This window comes from Sturnira hondurensis, unplaced genomic scaffold, assembly GCF_014824575.4.
Source record: "Sturnira hondurensis isolate 20B ecotype Veracruz unplaced genomic scaffold, ASM1482457v3 Scaffold0004998, whole genome shotgun sequence".
NCBI lineage: Eukaryota > Metazoa > Chordata > Mammalia > Chiroptera > Phyllostomidae > Sturnira > Sturnira hondurensis.
In genome coordinates, this window is record NW_028077629.1 from 1,469,095 (window position 1) to 1,492,090 (window position 22,996).

The 22,996-nt window shown below is 38.1% G+C and overlaps 1 protein-coding gene across 1 annotated transcript in view; it reads left to right on the forward strand.

Moving 5' to 3' along the window:
* UNC5C (unc-5 netrin receptor C) overlaps window positions 1-22,996 on the forward strand; it is a 215,534-nt gene that overhangs the window by 86,655 nt on the left and 105,883 nt on the right. Inside the window, exon 4 of the mRNA XM_037046158.1 lies at window positions 10,105-10,248. Within this exon, the coding sequence (XP_036902053.1) occupies window positions 10,105-10,248 (144 nt within the window). The remainder of the gene's footprint in view (window positions 1-10,104; window positions 10,249-22,996) is intronic.

A 22,996-nucleotide genomic window follows, 5' to 3' on the forward strand; every position in this document is an offset into this window, starting at 1 on the left:
AATAAATAAATAGAAGGTCTTAAAAGCAGCAAGAGGAAAGCAGTTAGTTACCTATAAGGGAGTTCCTGTAAGGCTGTCAGCTGATTTCTCAAAAGAAATTTTGCAAGCTATAAGGGATTGGCAAGAAATATTCAGTCATGAAAAGCAGGGAGCCACGGCCAAAATTGCTCTACTCAGCAAAGCTACCATTTAAAATTGGAGAGCAGGTAAAGAGCTTCCCAGACAAGAAAAAACTGAAGGAGTTCATCATCACCAAACCATTATTATATGGAATGTTAAGCAGACTTAAGAAAAAGATGATCAAAACCATGAACAATAAAATGGCAAAAAAATACAAATATATCAACAATTGAATCTAAAACAAACTAAGCAAACAAGAACAGAGACAGAATCATGGATACAGAGAGCATTTTGATGGTTGCCAGATGACGGGGAGATATGAGGGAATGGGTGAGGAGGTAAGGTTATTAAGAAGTATAAACAGGTAGTTACAGAATAGCCATGGGGATGTAAAGTCCTGTATAGGAAATGGAGTAGCCAAAGAACTTATATGCATGACCCATGAACATGAACAATGGTGGAGGGTTGCCTGAGGGACTATGGGGTGCTGGGTGTAGGGTAGCAAAGGGAGAAAAATCAGGACAACTGCAATAGCATAATCAATAAAATACAGTTAAAAATAAATAACAGGAATGAAAGTATGAAATGAAAGACCAACAATATGAGTAATTATTGTTCTCAATATATGCATGATTTTCATTGTCAAACAGTGTTTTCAGGTCAAGAATATTGCTCTTAACATGTAATTAATGACCTGATGTAAGATCATTGATATAAAAATGAATTTGGTAACAATAATTTACATTAAAATTATTAAAATCCCATTAAAACAAATCAGATTAGTCTCATTTACCAGTAGAGGCAGATTAATCTTCCTAAAGTATATGTCATTTTAAAAAATGTCATTCCACCAATTCACAATTTTTACAGTCTCTCTGCTCCACACAACAGATTTTCTACTTGCCATTCAATGCTCTCCAGTAATCTCTCTTCTGTGTAATTCTATGGTTTTATTTAAACTCCTGTCTCCTATAGTACTCCATGATCTTTACCTCTGCCCTTTGGCCTCCTGCTACTGTCTCCTCCTGAACTGTCTCTGATTCCTCTCTAAATCTTTAAACTCTCACCATGCTACCGTATCCAACTCAAATATTCCATTCTCCCTGTTTTCCTGTATATCTCCCTCTGAAGCTGTTTCACTACAGCGTTCTTTGAAAGGTTTTTAGACTTTTTCAAATAATCAATTACTTTTATTCAATATATTAATGTATGGAGAATGAAAACAAAATGACAGTGAATACCATGAGGAGATGGTGTTTTGTGTTTATGTTCATTGAAGGGTCCTTTGGTTTAATAGATTTGGGGGAAATGGTGGCAATCCAAATTATAGACATCTTTATGGCATAAATTCTGACCAGTAATGCCTTTAATACATTGTTGGGCATGCTGAGCTTCCAGGAGGTGGATGTATTAAACAGAGATCCCCAAACTGATGTGATGATGAAACAAAGTATGTCTTTTTTGAGATGCACTTCGAAAGATATTTGGTGTACTGAAAGTACTAGAAACACCAGATTTAGAAAAATGCTAAATCCTAATTTCAGGAATTACTGGCTGTGTGAAAAATTTACTTAAATTCTGACCTCTGTTCCTTACCCATATTATAGTTATAGCAATACTATTTCTGAAAGTTTATTATGGAAACTAACTGAAACACATGGTAGATGCTCAATAAATACTACTTAGCTTTACTCTTCTGAATTATAATTAAATTTACATAGTATCTGAGACTTAACACCACTTTGCATTGTGGCTATAAAAGTACAAATTATTCACCTGTTACCATATTGATTGATGTGAAATACATATGACAGAGTCTCTTTATTCAGAGAACTTCTATTTTTATCTCTAGTATTAAAAAGTAAAATTCTCAATAATCCACAAGAAATTGATCTCTACAGCTACCTTAGAAGTCACTGTGCACAAAATAGATGCTCAAGAACTACCTCCACAGTGCAATGTTAATTGTGGGATGACAGAATCCTTCTCTGCCTTCCTTACCACTATATTCACTGTGCCTAGAAGAGTGCATGGCACATAGTAGAATCTCAATACATACCTACTGGATGAATAACTCAACGAAAGTTATAATATGGTCTGTAATTCACAAGTACAGAGACAATCAGATCTCCAAGAACACTGTATTATTCTCCACCCTTATTGACAGGAATCTTTTTTGAAAATTTGGTTAAAATTACTTCTATGAATATTACTAATGAATTACATGAAATTAGAACACAACAGAATGCATGTTTTTAGATTTAGATAATTATTAAGAATTATGCTTTTAATATACTATATTGTTGGAATATACATTCAGATATACATAGTAAGTTTGGTGTTTTAAGAAAAATACTTGGGAAGAGTAATGCATTTACTATCTCACTGGAATATGATGTGTTCTTTCAAATTAAACAAATCACCATCATGTTTTAACAAAGTTGTTTCTTTACATTTTAAAGAACATTGACACACAAGGCAGAGATAAGTTACAGAAAGCTGTTTAGTTACCATTGTGGTCTCCGAAAGGCTTCTTGAAACAGATATTAAACAGGGTTTTCATCACCAAAGATAAGGAGAGAAATTAAACAATGGGACAAAGTTGGTAGAATTAATTTCTGTCAACTTACTACAACTGTATATGTGGGAAAGAATATTTTGCATACCCAAGTGATGCAGATCCTGCCCACAGGATCCATGTGCTGTGGTGGCTATGAAAAAATTCACAGGGTCAATAGAAGTCCTGTGGAGAAAAAGGGCTGGCATGGCCACTTTCTAAGTGAGAGAGAGGGCCCTGACCCCTGCCTGGACAGGCTCTTATTGCTTTTCTGGGTACATTACATTGAGGGTAGTCCTCATGTACTGTGCACAGGTTTGAATTGGGTGGTTACCTCTTACAGACAATAAAGGAGAGGATATTGTTGCTAATTACATAAAAGAAGAAGGGTATTGCAGACCAAGGGGAAAAGTGGTTGAACTGGTAACACTCCGTACTTGGGAGGTTTAGCTCATATTTTAGGAAGTTGCAGTAAGCCCTTTTGCCTCAATGCAGGGTGAGAGAGTTTTAGCAAAAGCAAGCTTCATGGAGGCCTAGGTACAATGCGGGCCTGATTCCCCATGGGAAAACCTATCCATGAGCGTGGCTCCTGTATGCCAACTCACTCCCCACTCCTTTTCCATGAAGTGGCTCAGCTACATCCCCACACAACTCGGAATGGTTCCTTATACCCAACACCACAATTAACCTTCATACTAGCATCTCTAAGTTCGACGGTGGTTAAAAAAGGAAGGGAGAAAGTGTTAACACGGTTACTAAGTTTTGTTTTATTTTGTGTTTGTATCTTATTGTATTTTTTCCATTTATTCTCCTTATATACTCCTTCCTCCTGCAATCACCACACTGTTGTCCATGTTCTTTTTCCTTTTAGCTCAATTTCTCCACCCCCTAACCACCTACCCCTCCACTAGCTGTCATCTGTTCTCCATCTATGAGTCTGTATCTCTTTTGCTTGTTAGTTCAGTTTATTCTTAAATTCCACATATGAGTGAAATCATATGGTGTTTGTCTTTCTCTGACTGCCTTATTTCACTTAGCATAATGTTCTCCGGGTCCATCCATACCATCACAAAGGGTAAAAATTTCTCTTTTTTAAGGCCAAGTAGTATTCCACTGTGTAAATGTTATACGGCTGTTTTATTCACTCACCTACTGATGGACACTGGGGCTGCTTCCATATGTTGGTGATTGTGAATAATGCTGCAAGGAACATAAGGATACTTATTTTAAACATTTGTCACTATCTTAATATCATTTTGCAATTGAAATTTCAAGTTTCAAGGGGGAAAACTGAATTTATAAATGATTGTTATACAACTTTCTAGGAGCCCAAGAAGTGTCCACATTCCAGAAACAAAACCAATGAATATTTTCTTCTCAGTTATAGACTAAATAAAAATATAAGAAAAAAACACAGATTCTCATTGGACACAGGAGACCAAGCGGAATCAAGTGGCTAGAAATTATCATATAAAAAGGAACAAAGTCAATGACCAAAGTATGAAATATTTCCTGGCAAAGCCCTTGAACCATTCAGCCCCAGCTATGTTATCCTTTAACTTTTGGGTAAATGAATCTTGATCCTAAACATGGTAAATGTAACTTTAACAAAATTATAATGATAATAAATCTAATACACCAGCAAGTTCAAATTACCAATTACACAATGTAATTTTAGTTAATTAGTTGGCCTGTTTACATATTAAATGTATTAAAAATTCAAGGAAATCTATTTCAGAGAAAAGTTTGTAAATTATGTGTTTGCAATGTCTTCTTTTTCTTATATAGTTTAAATGTTATCAAATGGCTTCATGTAACATGAAACAGTGTCCTGATTATAAAGTCCTGTGTTTTAAGATATCATACTTTGATTATTTTAGTGAGTTATGAATTGCAAAAATAATTATCCGTGTTTCTGTGTGACACTCTTTTAAATAATGATGGTATTTTCTGTGATCCAATTTATATTAAGGCATCTAGAACTGATATGTCTCATATTTTAGGTCATATTAGTGAAAACTAATAGGATTAGGCTCTGGGAGAAAACATGATAAAGAGACCACACTAATTCAATAAAATGTAATATAGTCCAGAACATCCCTACCTGCTGCTTTGTACATTTCCCACCAACCCCAGTCCTACACGTGAATGTACTATAATGAGATTTGGCTGAATAGCTGCTGCAGCTCTTCTCCCAATAGAGAGAGGGCAGGAAGAAGTCTGCACAGCACGATGTCGCAAAACTTCAGTTGGTCATGGGAAAGATAAAGCAATTGGGAGGACTGAGAAATACATACGTAACATCTAAGTTTGATGTGAGGGTAGGATGTTTTTATCAGAGGTGGGGTATCAGAAGGTACAAATTTCATGATTACATTTTTAAAAATGTTCAAGATGATGCATGATTAATTTAAATACCTCCTAATAAATAGGATAAATAAACAGCTTAAGGGTATAGGTAATGTCTGATCTCTCTTTACATTTTTGGAATTTAACATAATTTTTGACATTCATTTTTTCATATTTGTTAGCAACATTATATAGATTACATTTCTGGGAGAATATGGATCTTGTTTTAAATAATCATGCAACAGGATTCATCATGTGTTTGTGATCACTTTATAATAATCTCTAGAAAAACACTATTTCTGGTGCTTGACCACTATTAGGAAATTAAAACTATGTTAAAGATAAAGTATAAATGTCAATGACAAGAGTTTATTGTCATAACCTCGGACATCCTCACAACAATCCAACCAGAGAGTTGTACTTGCATCTGAATTTCTAAAATCACTTGAAACTCCCTATTAGCAAGTGCATATTCATACTCATTATAAGACTTCTTGGTATGTCATGCTAATTACTTCCCTGCACTCTAGCTCCCAAACCACAATGGATCCTATTATAAAAGCAAATCACTGCAAACTTCAAACAGCATGCATCCTTGAGATGCCACTATTAAAGGAAGGACAATGATGGGAAATCTTTGAAGTTACCAGATGTGATGGGAAATACACATTTGTATTTGAGTGAGTCCTGTCGACCAGAGCGTTTCTCCCACCTTTAAATAACCCGAAACCAGTTTCAGGTTCCCAGATGCTCTTCAAAGCAGCCACCTTGGAAGTAACACTGATGGCATTTCAAACTTCAAGGCAGCTTGGTGTTTCTATCTCAAGACTTTAAGCATATTTGAATTTTTACTTTTAAAGAGAAAAGATATTACCTATTGTTACCCACACCAGGAGCCTCTGGTCTCATAAGCAAAATGTCTTCAGGAGTGAACTTAACTGTGGTGATGAAAAGATGGTATGTTACCAAGTAGCTCAGAGTTTGGGTAATGCAGCAGATTCCAGGGAATTGTAAGCTGTGTTTCGATACTCCATGCTTCAGTTTCTTCTTGTTCTCGTATCGATGACCAGAAGTTGGAATGTAAATTTGGGGCATGCGGTAGGACAATGTGCCCAACTGTAAATAGTCCATCCCATCCTGGATGGGGCTTGTGTCAAGCTGAGAACAAAAGTCGGTGTGTGCTTCACTCCAGCACCAACATCAACAGGGATCCTGGGCCGCACATCTCAGAACACTCATCCTGTCAATAATCCCTGTAGCAGGAAGGTCGGTCTGTGGCTTCTCAAAAGGCTTCAGATCTGTGGTCCGTGCAAACAGCCATTAACCTACTTGGGCTAAAGAGATACAGTGGCCCTAGTGAAGTTCCCCTAGCATTTAATCAGATTTCCCGTAATTGCTTTAAGTAGAAGGGGTGAGGGGAATGAAAACTAAAGTTATCATCTTGGGACACAGAATATGTGTGTGTGGTTTTAATACTCTGAGCTCATGTGTTGCTGCTCTGCATTTTGGAAAGAACCATTACACTTCTAAGGAAATACTCACTGCAAAGTTTACCAGCCTTTAGGTGACTGTAAATCACTGCAATAAGTTTACAGGAAGAGTTTTCTTTCCAGTAAATGAATCTCTGCGTAAAAAGAGAAGGTATTAACAAGTAAAACAGGCAAAAGTATTAAACACCAGAATGTGGAATAAATATTTAAAGTGGGGTGGGGGGTATAGAAAAGCTGTGTTCCATCTTTGTGTGGATTTCTGCATATCGGAAAAAATTAGAATAATTACTGTAAGATAGGAAAATGAAAGGCCTAAGCAAAGGTCAGGAAAAAGGGAGGAAAGTAGTGTTATTTGTTAATAAATTGCAGTTTTTGCTGTAAAAGTTATTTTATTAATTGGACATTGGCTAAAATAATACACTAATCTTTTCATAGAGGGATGAGGAATTGGGATGTTCTACTTGAAAATTCTTTTTAAGCTGATTGCTATATAAACATAATATGTTTACTGATTTTCAAAACTTTAAAGTAATTTTAATTTTAAAGTAATTTTAAATAATCAATACATTTTGACAATAGAGTTGTCACTTCAGGGTCTTGCCCTGTCCACAAATTACAAACCCCACTTTCCTGGGTTTCGTTCCAGTTCAGAGACTCACTGGTGGAACTAAGGGCTTTGTCATTTCTGTGATTCAAGTCCCGTCAGCTTTTCATAGGAATTGTTGTTTATTCCCCAGTGTGACAGCACCTGCTTCTAATTTCCCTGAATGCTATTATCCCTTTGAACATATCCTAAGTTTTAGAGTGAGTTCTGGAATGCTCTTTTTTAGGATCTCTAGATTCCTTTTTCATGTCACCTTAAACCAAGAAGTCATAATCAAACATTTTAAGAAAACATAACTTTAGGGAACCAATTAAACTCCAAAGAACTTGTTAAACTATATCTTGTATATGTCATATGTGTGTATACACACATATAGATAGATAGATAGATAGATAGATAGATAGATATAGTCTGTCCAGAAGGTATCCAGCCATGTGCTGTGACAAATAGAGACATTTACTGAAGAAGATACAAAGTAGAAGAAACACTGTACATAGGACAATGATGCTTCAGGCCCCTTCCGAGTAGGGCCATTGGTACCTCATGCAGTTCTCCCCATTGCCGTCAGCTGCCCCCTCATATTTTCCTGAATCTCATCAATGATCTGAAATATTTTCCTTTTCAAAGGTAATTTTAGTTTTGGGAAAAGCCAGAAGTCATTGGGAGCCAAATCTGGGCTGTAGCGGAGCTGAGTCACCTGGGTGATTGGATGTTTTGCCAACAAACTCTGCATGAGATGTGATGCATGAGCAGGCACATTGTGGTGATGAGCTGCCAATCACCAGTGCCCATAGCTGTGGCCTTCTGAATCATTCAAATAGTTTTCATAGAGGAAGATTCAAGCTTAACACAAAATTTGATGCAGATTTGTCTCTCTACTGGCTCAGTCATTATGAATGTGATGGCCATACAGTACACTGGCTCACTCAACAGTGTCTACTGCCCCTACTGACTAATACAGTGAGGTCATCACTGTTTACACATGCACATTCCAGTCCACTCTCCTTGGCTGCCAGGTTACAGAAATTGTGGCACAAACCATTCTCCTTGTATTACCAATGACAATGGTGGGACTTTCTGCACAGAATATATGTATGTATATATACACACACACATATATATATGTATATATAAATAAATGTTTATGTATGTATACTTATATAAATGAATGTATATCTATTTATACATATACATGTGTGTATATATTTTTTAAATTCTCATCTGATTATGGCATATACTTGCTTAAATCACTTTAATGATATCCATGGCTCTCAGGAAGAAATTTGAAATCCTAAACGTGGTATACAGCAGTGGTTCTCAAACTGAAGCATGCATCAGAATTCTTGGATGGTTTGTTAAAACACAGATTGCTGGGACTGATTCTCAAGGTTATTTATTCCGTGAGTCTGAAGTGGAACCCAAGAATTCACATTTGCAATAAAGTCAAAGTAATGCTAACAAATCTATTAGGATTCACATGAAGAACCAGTAGTCTACAGTCTGTATATAAGCTGGACCTTTTTCAGATTTAGTTTTATCTGATGCCATTTTTCTCTCTGTCTGGGGCTTAATTGTCTTCTTCTGGGACCTCGATCTTCTCATTCTCTTCCCTGTTTCTTCCATATGTCCTGTTCCTCTCCCACATAATTGAAGCAACTCAACTCATGTCTGATCTTTCATTCCCCTTGTTATTCATTCTAGGTGCCCCTATATGTCTCCTTTGCAGCACTGAACACAAGTATAACTAAATAATAAATGTATAATCTATAGTTAATATGTTCCCTCCTCACAATAATTTGTGCTCATTTAGGACAATCACCATCTTAGTTGTCATTCCCCAAATACCTAGTGCAGTATCTTTTATATAATTGATCCTTAATAAATATTTGTTCAATGAATGAATGAATCATAGGAATATGTTTAGTCTTTCTTCCTGTGCTCATGATAGACCCAGAGGAAATCCTTCCACTCCCCGGGGGAGCCCCTGTCAGTTCTCTCAACACACACTCCACCTGGAAAGTGCAAGTTCACTCCTCAGGAGAGCTGACAGTCACACATGTATATCATTTAGATCGCTGTTTTTGTTCAGTGCAAAGCACACACTGCGGAATGGATCTCTGGAAGGTAAATACTCCTAAAATGATCTTCCCAGATTCTTAGGTCAATTTTTGTTACTTAACATTATATAGTTCTGTGAAACAAATTCCAATTATTGCAGCATTTTAGCTGGGGGCCACTTTATCTTTAAGAGGACTTTGATTACATTACAATTACAGAGAAACATTTGGGCTTTCAAAATATTATACATAAAAACCTAAAGTCGTGCATTCTTTGACAGAATAGCAAAGGTTTGTTAACTATGGCTAGTCTTTCAAGAAAAGCATTTGACCTTACTAAATGAAACACAACTGTTGAAGTAATTCAGTTCAATAATCACCGCATATTTATAATTACTAGGTGATATAACAAAACCTGATGTATAGGTGACATATAGGTATATAAATATAACTTACACACTTACGATTACAGTTTTAGGTGGTTCTCTCTCATTTCATGTGAATGAAATCTTTCTAGGAAAATTTAAGTTTGTAATTCTGTGTACAGCATATGGGTATCGTGCCCACAACCTATATGATTGAGGTAGAATCCTTAGTAAAAGTCGAGTTCACGTTTAAATATATGGAAGGAGATAACCTGGTAGAGAATGAACATTAGGCCACATGGGGAAAAGTATAATTTTGTGGAGTGATACATCTTCACTTTCATCTTCTGAGAATCCAGAAGACTTTAAATAGCAAATAAGAGAATGAAAAAGTTGAGAGTCAAGCAACTGGAGCCCGAGGAGGATCGGAGGAGATCGGAGGCAATATCTGGGATGTTGACCTACGGCTTCAAGAAAGATCACTGAGGGGAAGAAACATGGTATGATATTTTGTATTTCTTTACTACAAAGCTTCTGACATAAATCTTCTTTTTCTTGTTAGGTCTCATTGTCCGGGAAGTGAGCATTGAGATTTCACGCCAGCAAGTGGAAGAACTGTTTGGGCCTGAAGACTACTGGTGCCAGTGCGTGGCCTGGAGCTCCGCGGGCACCACGAAGAGCAGGAAGGCCTATGTGCGCATCGCATGTGAGTCCTTGCGCCTGGCCCTGTGGGTTTCAGAAACGATGGGAAATGGGAAAATTCAGACTCACTGCTCTAGTGTCAAAGAAACCTGGTCAAAAACAGCTCTCAGAATTCTGCACTTGAGCTACGCTTTTCTCTTAAGTAATCTGAATATTATTTTATTTTTTTTGTACCAAGACACTGAGTAGTTTTCCTTTCAGGACAGAAAAAAAATCAGTGCTACTTTCAAAAGATCCTGATTTTTTTCAAATCTGGTAATAATTAGGTTGGGAAAGCCAACTATATTCCTATAATGAGTTTATTCTGCCAGTTTGTTAAGACAATGTTGACTAGTTTTGCTCTTGGAAACAAAGAGTACCCAGACAGGGCTTCTCTGTTTATTTTGGAAATGTTCTAGCACATCAGAATTACCACTATTTTCCACACTGTGTTAATTTCTAGAGTATTCATGTTCAGGGAGAGCCTCAAAGGCGCCTTGCAAAAAGCATTTTGTAATCAAATACATGTTGCAAGTATCTTTTTTTGACCAAAGTTATAGAAGTTTCTTCATTGCAAAACTTCTCTGATCCTTAAATATGCTAATATTCAATATGCTAAGTTAATATGCTAATATTGTCCCCAAGAAGGAGACACACCCTGCAACTCTTTCCATAGACTCCTTTTTTCAGTGAACACTATTCCCATCTTGAGCAGCACAGATACTGCCAGAATCTGTTTTCAGTTGCTATACTGAGAAATTTTCTTAAGTAGGAAACCAATGAAAGCCATGTAAGTTGTGCTATCTGAACCCCTTTGCATGCCTGCATTTTACTAAATATTCTTTTGTGACAGATGTCAGTATCACTTATCTCTATGTCACTAAGTTCCAAACATCTTGGTTCTGATGCTTTCCCAATTCTATATGCTTGCCTCTTCCTGCCCTTCACCTTGATGTAGACCACAGTCATTGCCCAAACTTCCCGGTTAGCATTTCCTTCTTCCATTCCTTCTTTCACATCACCACAAGTGCAATTGTCCTAAAACTCAGGTCACTCCTCACTTCTCCCTGCTTAAAATTTTACTGTGGTTTATGTGATAAAGTCAAAACTCCTTACAATAGCATGTATCACTATATTAATTTGTTAGGGCTGCCATAACAAAATACCAGAGACTGGGTGAATTAAACAACAGAAATTTATTTTTAAGTATATTTTACTCATTATGTTATTACAGTTTTCCCCATTTTCCCTCCTCCTGAACCCCCTAACCCTCCAGCATTCTCCACCCCCTTAGTTCATGTCCATGGATTGTACATGCAAGTTCTTTGACTTCTCTGTTTCCTATACCATTCTTAACCTCTCCCTAACTATTTTATGCCTGCCAATTATGCTTCTTATTTCTCGTACTTTCCCCCATTCTCCCCCCTCCTTTACCAACTGAAAACCCTCCGTGTGATGTCCATTTCTCTGATTCTGTTCCTGTTCTAGTTGTTTGCTTAGTATTTGTTTTCGTCATTGTGTGTGGGTTTTTTTTTTTTTTGGTTCAATTGTAGATAGTTGTGAGTTTGCTGTCATTTTACTATTTGTAGTTTTTTTAATTTATTTATTTATCTTTAGAGGGGAAGGAGAGAGGGAGAGAAACATTAATGTATGGTTGCCTTTAGTGTGTCCTCTCCTGGAAGTTGGCCTGCAGGGAACCGGCCTGCAACCCAGGCATGTGCCCTGACTGGGAATCGAACCGCGATCCTCTGGTTCGCAGGCCAGCACTCAATCCACTGAGCTACACCAGCCAGGGCTTATTCATAGCTTGATCTTCTTCAATTTCTTAGATAAGTCCATTTAACATTTCATATAATAAGGGATTGGTGATGATGAACTCCTCTAATATGATTTTATCTAGGAAGCACTTTATCTACCCTTCCATGCTAAATGAAAGCTTTGCTGGATAGAGTAATCTTGGATGTAGGTTCTTGCCTTTCATGATTTTGAATACTTCTTTCCAGCCCCTTCTTGCCTATAAGGTTTCTTTTGAGAAATCAGCTGATAGTCCTATGGGCATTCCTTTGTAGGGAACTCTCTCCTTTCCTCTTGCTGCTTTTAAGATTCTCTCTTTATCTTTAATCTTTGATAACTTAATGATGATGTGCCTTGGTGTGTTCCTCTTTGGGTCCAACTTCTTTGGGACTCTCTGGGCTTCCTGGACTTCCTGGAAATCTGTTTTCTTCACCAAATTGGAGAAGTTTTTCTTCATTATTTCTTCAAATAAGTTTTCCATTTTTTGCCCTTGTTCTTCTCCTTCTGGCACCCCTATAATTTGGATATTGGAACATTTTAAGTTGTCCCAGAGGTTCCTAAGCCTCTTTTCATTTTTTTGAATTCTTGTTTCTTCATTCTGTTCCATTTGGATGTTTATTTCTTCCTTTTGTTCCAAATCATTGATTTGAGTTTGGTTTCCTTCCTGTCTCTGTCAGTTCCCTGAATATTTTGCTTTATTTCATTTTGGGTAGCTTTCATTTGTTCTTTCATTTTGCCACCAAGTTCTGTCAGTTCTGTGAGCATCTTGATTACCAGGGCTTTAAATTCTCCATCAGATACGTTGGCGATCTCCTCGTCGCTTAGCTCTTTTTCTGGAGTTTTGCTCTGTTCTTTCACTTGGTCCATATTTCTTTGTCTCAGTGCCCCTGTCAAATTGTAGGGGGGTGTGGCCTTACGTATTCACCCGGGCAAGGCAGCCCTCTTTGCTGTCTGTCAGGAATGGGCCAGAGAGGGAAGAGTATAGCTCCCTTTCTCAAGAGCACTTCCCAACAAACTCGTTTGTGAGACTGGGAGTTTCTGCTGCCATGGCAACCGCTGTAGTCCACAGTCAGCTCTGAGTCTCAATTTCCCCTTCAGCCAGCCCCCACCTTGCTGAGCAGTCTGGTCAGCGGCTGTGCCCCAAGTCCTTTCAGCCAGCCCTGCCTGCATGGCCCTCTGCCTTGCTGAAGGTTCTCTCCATCCGCCTTTCTGCCTGTCTCCTGTCCCTGGTTGGTCTGGTTGACTCTTTGTTTAATTCCTTGGTTGTTGGAGTTCCATGCAGTTTGATTTTCTGGCGCTTCTGGTTGTTTATTGATTTTAGATTCGTTTTATCTTCCTTCTGGTTGTATGAGGATGTGAAGGGTTTCTACCTATGCTTCCATCTTGGCTGGAACTCAGCAGAAATTTATTTCCCACAATTCTGGAAGCCAGAAGTCTGAGATCAAGGCACCAGCAGTATTGATTTCTTTTTTAGCCTCTGCCCTTGACTTCTAGGTGTCTTCACAGGGTCTTTTCTTTATAACTCTCCAGGTCCAAATTTCTCTTCTAAATAAGATTATTAGTCCTTTTGGATTAAGGCCCCCCTAAAGGCCTCATTTTAACTTATTACCTCTTTGAAGGTCTTCTCTCCAAATAAAATTACATTCTGAGTTACTAGGGTTTAGAACTTCCACATGTGGATTTGGGGGAGGACACCATTTAGTCCATAACACCATATTCCATGGTGTATACATCCAGCCGATGGTTGCAGCTCTGCCCACCAAGAATTTCTCTATTCTAGTCATAGTCTATTGGAAATACTTTGATTTCTATGCATTCAGCTGTTGTTCATAACGAAGGGTTTCACTGTAGGGGACCAGTTTGTTTAAGTCTGACAAATGTGACTCAGCTCTGTATGGAAAAACTACAGAAGCGAAGTGGTAGGCAGGAGCCAGACCTTCAAACCCAGTTTTCCCATGGGAATCAGGCCTAGAAAAAGCATACAGATTGTTATGGCTTGCTCTTGCTAAAACTCCATCACCCTGGTTTAAAACAACCAATGTGTATTGTCTATCTTCAAGGTCATTTCCAAAGCCTGTGTGAGTTCTCCCAAGGACAGAGCTAATCAGCTCATTGCCATTCCCCTTTGCATGTGATTTTCATTTTCTTGATTGTACCTAAAATGTAGACAATAATATTTTATGTAATAGATAATAAATCTTTCTCTTATGTAAGACCTCAGGAAAACAATAAAAGCCTGTCTAGGCAAGGGTCGGGGCACTCCCCTTTTAAGGGAGTAGCCAAAGCACCCATAGGCACGCTCCCCCTGAGAGAGTAGTCATGCCTGTTCCCTTTTTCTCTACAGGCTTGTTGTCACCTGCGCATTGATTCTCATCATAAGCCACACCAGGTGGACTCTGCTGGCCAGGGTCCACCACATTTCACCCTTCTTTTCCCTTCACTACTGCTAAAAATTCATTTAGTCAATAAATATTTAATGAACATGTTCTCTGTTCTTGAAACAATCGTAGGTATTTGGTATGGAACCAGACACAAAACACATGATGACCCCTGCCCTCCTGGAGCTTATGTTCTGGTGAGAAAGGGCAAACTCTAAATGTGAGAAATAATAATCGGATACAGAGAAAGTGGTAAGTTCAATGAACAAAACAGGAAATGGGACTACATAGAGCAAAGTGAGGGTGGTTAAGAAAGGCCTCAGGAAGAAGTTGGCAGTAAAGAAACCTGAAGGAAGGGAGGGAAAGAATCGGGTAAAGGGAACAGCAAGTGGTATAAGTACAGATGGATACTCAGAGGCAGGAGGCTGGCCAGGTACAAGAAAACCAAATTGGCCAGCGTGGCTGGAAAAGGGTGAATGAGAGGAGATACTTAGATGATCTGAGAAGGGTAACGCATGGAGGTAAGGGCAGGAGGGGCAATGTGGAGATGGCCTAGGACTGTGTAGGTATAACATCTTCAGTTCTTAGTGAGAGATGAGAAGTTTGGAACATTTTCAGCAGAGGAATTCATGGCTTGAATTTTATTATAGCAGATTCACCTGACTGCTGTGTTGAGAATAGACCATGAAGGGCAAAAATAGAAGTAGGAAGACTAGTAATGGGGCTGAAACTGTGAGAAATGATAGGTGAGTATAGATTAGAAGCAGTGGGAGTGTGTGATCTTGATTCGAAATATATTTAAAGGCAAAGGTAATGGCTTTTGTTGAGATCGGATATGGTATGTGAACAAAAGGAAAGAATGACTCAAAAGTCCTGAGCCATTGAAGGATTAATTTCAAATGTCTCTACTGAAGTCATTCTTGCTTCATAGATCCCCAGTGTGTTAGGCATTCCTTTCTCAGTACTTTCCGAGCAGTCTGTCCATATTCTTCATTTAGGACTTGTCTCATTTGAATTATAATCACTTGTCGTATCTGTGTGCCATGCCAGGAAGTTCCTTAAGATCAATTTTTCTTAATTCAGCTTTGATTATCTTTGTATCTTTAGTGCTTAGAACAATGCCTAGCCCATCATTAATGTTTAATAAATTTTGTTGAATTACAACCATTATGAAAATGTCCCTAAGTGTATTAAAATGGTCTATATTATTCATTCCTCTCTGAGAATATCTAAAGAGATTTCTTGTGAGGATTTTCTATGATGTAGATAAAGATGGGGACATATATGTGGGCAAATGTATTAAAGAGTTCTCTCGAGAACGATATCCACAGAGGAATGAGGCAGTAGTGCTGGGCAGAGGGAGAAACGGAGCTGCGATGCCAGTACAACAAGCAATGAACTCTGGACCTCAGATGGCCCCCCAGCGTTGTCCCACCTTCAGACATAGGGAATGAGCAGGCCCTTGCTCCCCTACATAGACTTGTCAGTGGGTGTGGTGTCCTCCTTTAGCCCCATCCCATCAGCTTGTGTGACTGGGGGCAAGTCAGCTCTCCTCAATGGCGGGCAGTTCCAGGGGAGTGGCAAGCACCTGGACGACCAGCATTCCCAACAGGTGGGGTCAGTCGTAGAAAGGAATCTTGTTGGCATGCCACAGCTTCCACCACAATTGTCTACCAGAAATCTTGAAGAATTTATTTTATTAGCTATGAAAGGAAAGAAAGTTCCTTTCAAAAGTTTTAAGAAGAAACAAAAAAATTATTATTTTGGTGAAATATTTAAATGAATTCAAAATTAGCTTCTAATTATAATCAAGAGGCACAATGATATAAAACTGTATCTTTCATTGCTATGTTCATTAATATTAAGCACAATAAATATTTAAAATCGCCAATCTATACTTCATATTAAATTGCCTTGCCAAGAAAGCTGGTATAAGGGCTTCATAGTTTTAAATGATGGATCTCTTGTGCCAATTATATATATGTAATATATAATAGTATATATAATATTCTCTCTATATATCTCTAGTCACATAAAAACTAAATATATGTAAGAGCCCCATCTTTCTTTGAAACATATTACATAATATTTATTGTTCACTTCATAGCTTTTAAATGTAGTTTCACATTTTCAAATAATGGAAAAACAAACACTTCTTGTAGGAAGAGATTAATTTGCCCATGGTGCCCTTTCAGCTTCACGTAATAAGAGTGAAGAGCAGTGTGCTTGTACTTTCATAATTACATCATGGTGAAAAAAATGGTTAAATTTATTTATTGTGGTGGCACTACTTCACAAAATTATACAGGTTTGAGGTGCACAACTCTACAACCCATCATCTGTGTACTGTATCGTGTGTTCACGACCCCAAGTCAGGTCTCTGTCCATCACCATTTACCCCCCTATACGCTCCACCAACTCCCCCGAGCCCCAGGCAATCACTACACTGTTGTCCATATCCATGAGTCTTTTTTAACAGGTTGAATTTCGAATTCTCTCTGTCAAGGCTGATCCCTAACAAGTAAGTCCCTAATCGTATAGTAAGCCTGCAGATTGTTAGTTTGCCCAGTAACATTTAACAGATGCCACCACATAGACTTCAATTAAAGGTTCATTTGTCTCAGGTAAAAATAACAAGGATCCTAAGGTCACATAAGTGCAATTACCTCTCACCTAATTAGATTTATTCTCATTTTGTGTACTCTGAGTGGCCCATGGTTGTTTCATGAAAAATGAATGTTGGCCATTCATGTATTTATCTGTTTTTTATAGTACGTTCAAACTATATAAGATATAAAAATAAATTTGTGAGACAATCAGGGCAGAGCGAAGAAAGGAAACATAAACGTTCAAAATCAGCTAGGCATAAGCTGAGAACATAATATACCTGCTCTAAACCTGGGCACATCTGCCAAAGGGCAGTGTCAAATGCCCCGAGTGGGGTTGTAGCCCCAAACACAGAGAGACATTTCTTCTGAGAGAAACCAAGTGAGCACTATGATGGCTGTACCTAGTAGAACCTGTGTGGTGATACAGCTGCCATTTTCATGGGGTTGTTTCTTCCAGGGTCCCATGATACAGGCCAGTGGGAAAATTCCCAAATATTACCATGGGAAAATGTACTGTAGGCAAAATGTGGGCCAACATCGCCTTCCCTTCCACAGGACAGGTCTTGATTTCGATATGGCTGCTGTCGTTCATGATGTGTTGGGGGTGGTGTTTATCATGTAAAAAGAGTAGGGCCGTGGAGTGGTTAGAGCACCAGCTTTGAGGCCGGGTTGACTTCTAGCTACATCTGCATTCCCAGAATTTACTCATCACATAACTGAAAGTTTGTACCCTTTGACCAGCATTTATATGGATGACCTCATTCAATCCTTGCAACAACTCCATGTGATGGGTGTTATTATCATCATTTTACAGATGAGGAATTTGAGAACAAAGAGAGACTAAAGGTCTTGCCTGAGTTCACACAGTTGATATGTGAAAAAGTTGATCGATCCACCAGCGGTGTCCAAGCCAACACACTGGCTATAAATATCAGAGGAGTTGACAGTAATTTCTATGTGTGGTGGCAGTTCACAAAAAAAATCGCATTTTCCACATGCATAATATTATAGGCTCCCTATGATTTATAACATAGAAGTATAAGCATCCTTAGGTTCTTGCCTCTCTACATGTTGCTTGGTCTGCTTCAGCCACAGCAACCACTTCCTTTCAACCACTTCCTTTTTTTCCAGAATACAATACACTCATTCCAGATACAGGCTATTTGTAATAACTATTCCATCCCACCTGGAACATCCCCAACTCTGAGTGTGGCTCACTCCCTTCCTCCATTCAGATTTCTGCCGAAGTGTCACCTCAACAGAGGGGTAGACCTTGGCCAGTTTACCTAAAACCTACTGATTGCAACCATGTCACTCTCCTAACCCAAACACTCTATTGTTCTTGAGAACATTTCCCTTATTCATTATTTACTTTTATGTTGACTGTGTACATCATTATAATATAGGCTTCACAAGGTCAGGCATTTTATTTTCCTCATTTATATCCCTGTGAAAATTATGTTTCTTAATTAAGAAACATAAACCTCATTTAAAATAGAGGCAAGAGGCTAAAAGAGAGAACTCTCAGGTATACAGCCCTCCACACACACTACTGACCCCAACAGGAAGTAATAGTCTTGACCATCTCAGCAAGAGGAAGAAAAGATTCCTCCTGGACTAGTAGTAGTTCAGCCTATGGGAGAATAACATAACTCAACCAATGGAAAGTCACTAAATCTCAAACTTTTAATTTCCTCCAATGGAATCTTTGTTTATAATAGGCCTTCTGAAGTCTGTAAAAGAGCATGTTTCTTCTTTGTTTCTCTGGATTTGTGTGTGGCTCGCTGTTAAACTACATGCCCTAAATTGCAATTTTTGGCTGTTCTCAAAAAAAACAATTTTGCTGCAAAATATCTGCTGTCTATTTGTTAAAGGTCAATGTTCCCAATACCTAAAAATAGTAGCTTGCATGTGGATGGTGCTAAGTAAATGAAGGCATATAAAATTGAAATTGAATTCATTGAAGGCATATGATGGGTAAAGTGATGATGCTATTGAATGTTAATCATTTGTTCATCTAGTAAAAATGTTTTATTACCCAAGAAAAGTAAGGGCATCAGATAGCCTGAAATGATTGCTCCTATACTTCCTCCACTTCAACCCCCCATTGTACTTCTGGGCTTAGTCATTTTCCTGATAGCACACACTTCTAAACTCCTACATCTTTACTTAGTTAGTATGTTCATGGTTTGTGGTCTATCACTTCCACCCCCTTAGAAAGTCAGATCCCTGTGGGTACAGATTTTTCTTTGGTTTGTTCACTGATGAGTTCAAAATGCCTGCAATGATACTGGACTCAGTGTGGGAACTTAATAAATATCTTAAAGGAATTAATGAATTAATATTTCTACAGTAGGGGTAAGAGTATCTCCAATTAAATATATGTGTAATCTGGTGAATTATTATGTTGGTTTTTATATACAGAAGTCATTACTCATGGCTTTCTATGTCACTTTCCACTTCCTATCTGTTCTACCTAGTATAAAGCAAAATTAATTAATTATTCAACTTAACCAAATAATGTACTTTTTTAACCAGATAGTCTGAAATACTTACATTATACTAGAACAGTATCTAGATGTGTAATGCAAAATGTCTTGATAGAGCCTAGCAGAGTTGCCAACACACTGGAGTAAAGGACCTACTCTTTAAGGTGTGGTTTGATTCCCTGCACAACCATTTAAGACCCCAGTAAGCCCACTGTAAGTTACAGAGGCCATATTTTGAATTAGATAATAACTAGTCGTAAAATTTAGACTTTTTAGATAAGAGAAATTTTAACAGTAAATTTCTCCTTGTTTTATATAATTCTAAATCATTATATTAAATAGTGTTAAATCATGTCATTTCTATTTCCAGAGTAAAAACCGTCACATATACCTGATGTGCCCATCTGTATTTTTCCAAACACCTTTGTTTTTGTATCTGGACACAAACTCCCAAGATTCATACAGGCCCACAGATCTATAATTTATAGCCCATCTTTATCGTGAGAGGTAGACATACAATTGATAGAACTCTGTCTTAAAAGTTATATTTGAGGGGGAATCATCTTGCTATAACTCTGTGGGTTATAGCAAGAGCTGGTAACCTACCAGATCAAACTGTGTCATTAAATAATGTTTTATGCTAATGAAAAGGGAAGTTCGTGGCTACAATGCTTATTTGCAAGAAAGCTCATTGGGAATCATTGCATTCTTTTTGTACTCTGAGACAGCCCTAACTTTTTGATATGTCAGGTACCTCATCCATAAAGTTGGCATGTTTCTTATTATTTATCCTTAGGACATACCTTAAAAATACTGTGATGACATAAAATCATTTTTTGCTGAAACTAAAGATGAGGTGTGAATATAAAAGAATGACTTGCATGGGTTTCGCTCTTCCTCTTCTTTGTAATGGATGTCACTTGGAATTCTAGTTCTAAAATATTTATTTAAAAAAAAACTTTAGTAAAACTCTCTGAATACAAATATGTCCTTTCAACATCCCGAAGCTAAGAGGAATGGCTGAAATTGTGTCTCTGCCTGTGAGGACTCTGTCCACTCAAGAGTTTTGGCTTCAACGCCCTCCACACAGTAGGAAACAGCCCTGCCTCTGAACAACTGAGCGCTTCACCGTGATAATTGGTTTATTTGCTTAAAGATTGTTCTAGCCTCTGTCCCTGGATATGTGCTATGATATTATGAAAGTTTTGGTGGTAAATTCCTAAGAGGCATCAAAAACAGGACTTTTAAAAAATTGTCCACACTACTACAGAGATCTCCCATTTTCCCTCCTTTGCCCTCCTCCATCCAGCCTCTGCCCCCACCCTTGGCTTTAACCACACAGTTGTCTGTGTCCATGGGTGATGGGTAAACAGCTTTTTAAAAAGCAAAATGAGGCTACAAAATAACAGGAACCAATCAAAACATGGCATCTTCATTAAGCTTTAAAAAATTATGTGTCCCTTTAGCCACCAATGATGGCATCCGTACTGAGTGCCCAGCTCCGGTGGAAAGCCCCCAGTGCCTGTTGGCTCTCAGCAGGGCCCCCAACAGTCCTGTGAGACAGCTCCCATTCTGAGCCTTATTCTGCAAATAACACAACGGAGGCATCAAAACAGGTCACTTATCTAAGTCCCTTGAATAAGAAATGGTAAATCTGAGTTTTAAACAAAAACTTTTCTTTTTGTAGTCCAACTCCTGTTGAAGATTTTCAAAAACATGTGGCAATTCTTGACTTTTCTATATAACCATAGAGGAAACTTCATATAGTTTATTGTTGTTGGTTGGTTGGTTGGTTAGTTAGTTTTTTTTGTCCATTTTTGTTGTTGTTGCTGGTTTTTGGCTTTGTGTTTCATGACATTCAAGAAGAAAAGGCAAGTAGTGTGGCTCAGTGGATTGAGTGCCGGCCTGCTGACTACAGGGTTGCCAGTTCAATTCCCAGTCAGAACACATGCCTGGGTCCTCAGTAAGGGGCTTGTGAGAGGCAACCACACATCGATGTTTCTCTCCCTCTCTTTCTCTCTCCCTTCCCCTCTGTCTACAAATAAATTTAAAGAAATTTTAAAAAGAAAAGAAAAAAATTCCATCCATTTTTTATATACTATATTCCTTACATTTAAAAATCACATAGTTGCTGGATATAAAAACTTTAATTTTTTTAAATTTTAGCAAAGATAAGATACTCTATTTCTGAAAGATAAAACCATGATAAACTTTTTAGGGTTCTATGGCCTTAACTCAGGCATTTCTCACTTTTAATAAGTGCCCAAAATGCAGAAAATTAACCTAATTCTTCCAAAATTTGCTGTACTGGTCTGTTCACAGCAGTTACTTCCTGTTAGCAGCCAGATTTGGTGATTTCAGCGTAAGTTATATTCTACTATGACAATATAATTATCCCCTTTTATCATTATTGGAAGAAAGGCACATTTTCCCTTTAATAACACAAGTATTATTATTATATGTAACCGCAGAATTATTTTATTCACAAGAGAGCACTTTAAGAGTACATTAAAACAATTTTTTCAAGAGTTACAAATGTATTCAGTACCTCTTCACTGAGCATGCAAAAAATTAATTGAAAAGTAATTGGAAAGTAGGAAAATGTGAATCATTGTAAATCAGCTATATTTGCTTAATGCGAGATTGGGCCTATGTCAGCGAGTGTAGAAGATGGCCAATGGCAGGCAATTCTGTATGCATCTCTTCTCCAGAATCTCCAGAATCTCCCTGGATCTAGAGCATTTTGCCAAGACCAGCTATCCGTGAGAGGCAAGGAGCTTCATTCTGATGCATGCAGTGTGGCCTCTTCTTAGAAATAGCTAAATAATTTATTTAATTAATTATCAGTACAAGGACAAACTCTGAAAGTTTGACAGTTGACAGGGTATGGAATGGAATGTTTATCTAAATAAGTGAGGACATTTATAGTGGGTTTTTACATAACACCTCTGTCCTAAGCAGGTTCGTGTGTATTACCTTATTTAATCTTCACAATAGCCCTGTACAGACTGGAATTGCCCTGCTTTTAGGGTGAAGAAACCAAAGCACATGAACCTTATTAAGCACAGAGCTAGGATTAAAGTCAGGTAGGTGGATCCAGACTGCACTCTCTTAACCCCTGTTGTAGGCTGGATAATGGCCCCAAAGGTATCAGGTCCTAATCTCTGGAGCCTGTAAATTTTACTTTCCATATGGGAAAAATTCTTTGCAGATGTGCTTAAATTAAGGTTCTTGAGATGGGGAGATTATCGTGGATTGTCCAGGAGGGTCTTAAATGCCATCACAAGAGTCCTTATAAGAGAAAGGCGTAAGGAGACTTCACACATATAGAGAAGGAGGCTGTGTGATCACCGTGGCAGAGATTAGAGGGATGCAGACACAAGCCAAGGAAAGCTGGCGGTCACCACACTGTGGAAGAGGCAAGCTATCAATTCTCTCCTAGAATCTCGGGAGGGAGCACAGCCTTGTGGGCCCCTTGATTATGGCCCAGTGAAACTGATTTC